Consider the following 7,030-nt stretch of genomic DNA (forward strand, 5'->3'; position numbering starts at 1 on the left):
TTATGTGTTTTCTTCTTTTACAAGGATTCGCCTTTCGGGGATGAAATTCACTCAAATGCCTTTAAGCCTTGGCCGATATAAAATGATCCCACACGACCGTGACTCCGGCAATGAGGAGAACTCTTACAGGTAAACGGGACCTAGTGAAAGTGTCAGCCGCCGGTAATGATCCTTGCACAGTAAAAATGTGATATTTAGATTGAATTTAAAGGGGTGTTCTGGGATTTTGATAGGTTATCAGTATCAGATTGGTGAGAGTCAGACTCTCTTCACCTCTGCCATTCAGCTGTTTGAAGAGGCCTCGGCGCACCATGCGGCTTCTTCCTAGGCCAGTGACGTCACATTTACCAGTCCCATGGCCTAGGCATGGCTCAATCCCATTCAGTTGGATAGGCTTGGGCTGCAATACCAAGCACAGCCACCATACAGTGTACAGCCCTGTATAATCTTTGAGGAGGCCACAGCACTCGCCGGAGCGCCACAGCCTCTTCAAACATCTTCTCAGTGGTCCTGCCTGGAGTCATCCCCCACCTATCAGACATTGATGACTGGAGAATTGGCCATCAATATGGAAATCCCAGATAACTAATGGGTTCTCACCATTCCAGAGTAGAGAGAGACTGCAAGGAGCATCTTTATCTCTCTCTGGAGGACCTGGCACGTCCACTGATGTAAATGGCCACTGTGTAATACTTTTCCTCTCCTGTGGTGGAGCTGCAGGGAAATTACACACTTGCCGCAGGGCTTCTCCTCATATTTCATCCAATCGGTGAACACTTTGTGGAACTGTAAAGCGGCATAAAGTGTTAAGTAAAGTAAATGTTTGTTTCATTCACATGTTTTACTCCAGTCACATCCAGAGCTGCATTTAGCAGTCTTTCGTCATCAGAAACCAGTGCATTGTGGGAGTTCTGGGGACCGTTAACCACATAGCTGCTGAAGGCCAGCTTTCCGATCTGACGTTTTCCTCCTTCGTTTATCTTACCAGGTATGATCTGTTAAGTAAAACGAGAAAAACCTGGAGAGAAGACGGGATAAACTCCATAGATTTCCGCCTGCTTTCCAGAGAGAAGACTGAGCTCTACACCAACCTCACGGTGGACATCGGTGAAACTCCGGTCATGCCGACCAAAGCAAACAAGTGGTGGTTTTTTTAGCCCTTGGTCAGGGGCGTACTGAACTATAGAGAAGCATCCAGTGATATGGCTGCGGACCTGCAGTCTCTTCTCCAGTCCCTATGCATTCTGTAAAACCATAAGACCTGTAGTTTCCATTGTGACCAGTAGAGGTCACTGTGTGGACCGTGAGATGCTGGAATGAAACGACTTGGCCCTGACCGGTCACCCGCCTGAAGTGGCAGTCACATTCTGACCAGGAACACAGACCAATCACTTGATCATCAGTATGTACGGAATAGGGGAGCACAGACGCATGGTCCCAGCGAAATTAATGGGTTTACGGACTTTGTGTCAGTTGATTTGTTAACTGCACATCTTGATATACAAACTGCTGCTTTTTTGCTCTATTAGGAAATAAGAGCACTTTTTGGTATCCTCCCTGTTCTTTGTGTCGTCCTCTTAAAGGCCAGGTCCACCTTCACAACCATTTCTTATCGCGCCAATGCATTGATATTGAGAAAGGAAATAACTTTGCGATAGCTCTTGATTAAAAATCTCCTATCATTTTCTTTATACAGCACTTTTGCAAACCAGTGCATCTCCATGGTAACAGACAACAGAGCACAGTGTAGTCGGATTCTGCAGTCACACTTTCTTAGCCTCTTGGTAACCTGCTGAATGTTTGTTGGCATAAAGTTGAGAATAGATGGAAGGAGTGTGACCGTAGGATCAGACTACAAGGGGTTGGTCTGTTGTCTGTTACCATGGAGACACATACAGTCAGGTCCATAAATATTGGGACATGGACACAATTTCAACATTTTTGGCTCTATACACCACCACAATGGATTTGAAATGAAACGAACAAGATGTGCTTTACCTGCAGACTGTCAGCTTTAATTTGAGGACATTTACATCCAAATCAGGTGAACGGTGCAGGAATTACAACAGTTTGCATATGTGCCTCCCACTTGTTAAGGGACCAAAAGTAATGGGACAGAATAATCATCATAAATCAAACTTTCACTTTTTAATACTTGGTTGCAAATCCTTTGCAGTCAATTACAGTCTGAAGTCTGGAACGCATAGACATCACCAGGCGCTGGGTTTCATCCCTGGTGATGCTCTGCCAGGCCTCTACTGCAACTGTCTTCAGTTCCTGCTTGTTCTTGGGTCATTTTCCCTTCAGTTTTGTCTTCAGCAAGTAAAATGCTCAATCGGATTCAGGTCCGGTGATTGACTTGGCCATTGCATAACATTCCACTTCTTTCCCTTAAAAAACTCTTTGGTTGCTTTTGCAGTATGCTTTGGGTCATTGTCCATCTGCCCTGTGAAGCGCCGTCCAATGAGTTCTGAAGCATTTGGCTGAATATGAGCAGATAATATTGCCTGAAACACTTCAGAATTCATCCTGCTGCTTATCATCGTGTCTCTATCATAATAAGCTTTATTGGCAGGACTAATTACATTTTAGCATTGCCAAAGCAAGTGGGAAATTATTGGGTAGGTTTGGGGGATGGGGACACGTCCAGGGTGTGAGTATAGGAGTCCATGGTATATCAGGCTTCTCTCAGTCTATGGCAGGCAGTAATATATTGTGCTGCTGTGGCCGCTGTGTTCTCCTCTTCCCCCAGCAGTATGGAGAGTCTCTCTTCCTCCTCCATGGAGGTGAAGTCTGGGCAGAGATCAGACAGTCTCCTGAAGTGAGTCTCCCTCACTGCTGAGTATTTGGGGCACCGCAGCAGGAAACGAGCCTCATCCTCGACGGCCTCCTGGTCGCACTGCTGGCACAGTCTGCTCTCCCTGGGCATGTACCTCTGTCGGTGATGCCCGGATTCAATGAGCAGGCTGTGGGCGCTCAGTCTGTACCGGCTCAGGATCTGTCGGCCTCTTGGATTGGGGAATTTCTCCAGATATGGGGCCAGTTTGTACTCCCTCTGCAGGCTCTGGTATACTGTCAGCTTCTGTGATGTTCATATGTCGTTCCTCTAGACGCTGATATACTCCTCTTTGCTCTTGTGTATCGTCCTCTGGATTTCCCCCTTTGCCAGGCTGTATTGTTTGGTGGCTTGGGCAGGCTGGGTTTGGGTGACTTGTTGCGGGTGCTTTGTTTTTCTGGGGCTTCTTGGTGTAGCAAGGCTTTGTGATGGTAGGAGCTGGGACTGCTGCTATGAAGATGGGCTCTGAATAAACAGTTTGCATATGTGCCTCCCACTTGTTAAGGGACCAAAAGTAATGAGACAATTGGCTTCTCAGCTGTTCCATGGCCAGGTGTGTGTTATTCCCTCATTATCCCAATTACAATGAGCAGATAAAAGGTCCAGAGTTCATTTCCAGTCTGCTATTTGCATTTTGAATCTGTTGCTGTCAACTCTCAAGATGAGATCCAAAGAGCTGTCACTATCAGTGAAGCAAGCCATCATAAGGCTGAAAAAACAAAACAAACCCATCAGAGAGATAGAAAAAACATTAGGCGCGGCCAAAACAACTGTTTTGAACATTCTTAAAAAGAAGGAACGCACCGGTGAGCTCAGCAACACCAAAAGACCCGGAAGACCACGGAAAACAACTGTGGTGGACGACCGAAGGATTATTTCCCTGGTGAAGAAAACACCCTTCACAACAGTTGGCCAGATCAAGAACACTCTCCAGGAGGTAGGTGTATGTGTGTCAAAGTCAACAATCAGGAGAAGACTTCACCAGAGTAAATACAGAGGGTTCACCACAAGATGTAAACCATTGGTGAGCCTCAAAAACAGGAAGGCCAGTTTAGAGTTTGCCAAACGACATCTAAAAAAGCCTTCACAGTTCTGGAACAACATCCTATGGACAGATGAGACCAAGATCAACTTGTACCAGAGTGATGGGAAGAGAAGAGTATGGGGAAGGAAAGGAACTGCTCATGATCCTAAGCATACCACCTCATCAGTGAAGCATGGTGGTGGTAATGTCATGGCGTGGGCATGTATGGCTGCCAATGGAACTGCTTCTCTTGTATTTATTGATGATGTGACTGCTGAAAAAAGCAGCAGGATGAATTCTGAAGTGTTTCAGGCAATATTATCTGCTCATATTCAGCCAAATGCTTCAGAACTCATTGGACGGCGCTTCACAGTGCAGATGGACAATGACCCAAAGCATACTGCAAAAGCAACCAAAGAGCTTTTTAAGGGAAAGAAGTGGAATGTTCTGCAATGGCCAAGTCAATCACCGGACCTGAATCCGATTGAGCATTTCACTTGCTGAAAACCAAACTGAAGGGAAAATGCCCCAAGAACAAGCAGGGACTGAATACAGTTGCAGTAGAGGCCGGGCAGAGCATCACCAGGGATGAAACCCAGCCTCTGGTGATGTCTATGCGTTCCAGACTTCAGGCTGTAATTGACTGCAAAGGATTTGCAACCAAGTATTAAAAAGTGAAAGTTTGATTTATTATATATTATTCTGTCCTATTATTTTTGGTCCCTTAAAGGGTTTCTACCACTTCGTTTTCACATAATTAGCTTTCAGACACTAGCGATCCGCTAGTGTCTGCTCTGCCAAACAATCCTAATATAATAGCTTTTGGGGCAGCCGTTTCGCGAAAAAAAGAACTTATATAGATATGCTAATGAGCCTCTAGGTGCTATGGGGGCGTCATTAGCACCTAGAGGCTCGGTCTACCTTCACAAAATGCCGCCGCCCAACGCGTCCCTCCAGCCCGCCCATCTCCTCCGGAATGCGATCCTCCCCGTGCGCGTCTGTATTCGGCGCATGCGCAGTGAATGTCTGACCGCTTCCCTGCTCAGACATCTCCACTGCGCCTGCGCCGATGACGTCATAGTGCTCCGAGGAACAGGCGCAGTGGAGATGTCTGTGCAGAAAGCGGTCAGACATTCACTGCGCATGCGCCGAATACATACACGCACGGCGCATGCGCGAGAATTCGTCTGCTGGCTCACAGGGAGGATCGCATTCCGGAGGAGATGGGCGGGCTGGAGGGACACGCTGGGCGGCGGCAGTTTGTGAAGGTAGACGGAGCCTCTAGGTGCTAATGACGCCCCCATAGCACCTAGAGGCTCATTAGCATATTAATATAAGTTCTTTTTTTCGCGAAACGGCTGCCCCAAAAGCTATTATATTAGGATTGTTTGGCAGAGCAGACCCTAGCGGATCGCTAGTGTCTGAAAGCTAATTATGTGAAAACGAAGTGGTAGAAACCCTTTAACAAGTGGGAGGCACATATGCAAACTGCTGTAATTCCTGCACCGTTCACCTGATTTGGATGTAAATGCCCTCAAATTACAGCTGACAGTCTGCAGGTAAAGCACATCTTGTTCGTTTCATTTCGAATCCATTGTGGTGGTGTATAGAGACAAAAATGTTAGAATTGTGTCCATGTCCCAATACTTATGGACCTGACTGTAGGTCTGCCTAGGAGCTGTAGACACAGAACAGGAAGTTTTTACTCAAGTCCTATTGCAAAATTATTTCACATTTTTATTTTTCATTTTAAATGCAATGGTACAATAAAACAGTGTGAAGGTGGACGTAGGAGTAAAGTATTGATGAGCTATCCACAGGACAGGTCGTCAGTATCTGATCGGTGAGGATCCGGAGAAGCTCTGGTGAGAGCTGCAGCCTCATCCTCGGCCAGGTCATCAATCACGTGACCTAGACGCAGCTCAGTCCCATTCCAGTGGATGGGACTGAGCTGCAATACCAAGCACAGCCACTATACAATGTGTGGCGCTGTGGTCGGTAATCCCATAGAGTCGGCACCTTGTAAATCCCTTTGCTGCTCCGGTTGTCCCGCCGAGCCCTGACGAGTCTGCAGCGTTTTACAGTAGCAGCAAAGTGGATGAGATTTTTACCTGATCGCATCCACATTCCTGTCGGTTTATGTTTGCAGTGAGTGCTTAGGGTGAAACACATGGTTCATCCGCACAGAGTGTGCCTCAGATTCAGGGCAGATTTTGCAATTGTCTGGCTGTAAAGGGCTTGGGGTTTTTAATTTCATGCAACATGGCACCTAAAAGCCATGTCTGCCAATTCAGGCCTGCAAAAACCATATTTTGCACTTTGCCTCTAGAGCCCTGCTGTGCGCCCATACATTATTTTTTTATCACATATGGGGTGTTGCCATATTCGGGGGAAATGGGGAACAAAATGTGGGGTGTATTTTGTCCTGTTACCCCTTGTGAAAGTGAAAAATGTGGGTGTAAAACAACTTTTTCAGGATTTTTTTTTTTTTTTCCTTTTCACAGCCAAGTGTTTTCTAATTCTGTGAAATGCCTGATGGGTCAAAGTGCTCACTACATACCTTGAAATATTCCTTGAGGGGTGTAGTTTCTGGAATGGGGTCACTTTTTGGGTGTTTTCACTGTAGGGCCACTGTAGGAGCGACATAGCTCACAATTACCATTCCAGCTAAATCCGCTCTCCAAAAGCCATATGGTGCTCCTTCCACTCTGAAGCCTGCTGTGCGCCCATACATCAGTTTTTGAGAACATATGGGGTGTTTCTGTAAACTCCAGATTCAGGGTAATAGATTTTGAGTTTTGTTTGGCTGTTAACCAAATTGAAAATATGCTAAAAAATAAGTGAAATTTTTAAATTTCATTACCATTTTCATTTAATTCTCGTGGGGCACCTAAAGGGTTAACAGCATTTGTGAAATCAGTTTTGAATAGTTTGAGGGGTGTAGTTTCTAAAATAGGGTGATTTATGGGTGGTTTCTATTATGTAAGGTAAGCCCCAGAAAGTGACTTCATAACTGAACTGGTCCTGAAAATAATGGGTTTTGCTTCTAAACTTCTAAACCTTCTAACTTCTTATAAAAAATTAAATGTGATTTTTAAAATGATCCAAATATAAAGTAGACATATGGGGAATGTAAAGTAATAACTATTTTTGGAGTTATTACTATCTAT

At 45.5% G+C, this 7,030-nt stretch overlaps 1 protein-coding gene across 2 annotated transcripts in view; it reads left to right on the plus strand.

Annotated features, from left to right (window-relative positions):
* Positions 1–1,771, plus strand: part of LOC120994388 (beta-1,4-galactosyltransferase 3-like) — a 462,074-nt gene extending 460,303 nt beyond the window's left edge. For both annotated transcript variants that reach the window (XM_040422909.1, XM_040422908.1), the window contains exons 6-7: positions 25–129; positions 989–1,771. In XM_040422909.1, the coding sequence (XP_040278843.1) occupies positions 25–129; positions 989–1,157 (274 nt within the window). In that variant the 3' untranslated portion in view covers positions 1,158–1,771. The remainder of the gene's footprint in view (positions 1–24; positions 130–988) is intronic.
* Positions 1,772–7,030: the final 5,259 nt, after the last annotated feature.

This window comes from Bufo bufo, chromosome 3 (assembly GCF_905171765.1).
Source record: "Bufo bufo chromosome 3, aBufBuf1.1, whole genome shotgun sequence".
NCBI classification, from domain to species: domain Eukaryota; kingdom Metazoa; phylum Chordata; class Amphibia; order Anura; family Bufonidae; genus Bufo; species Bufo bufo.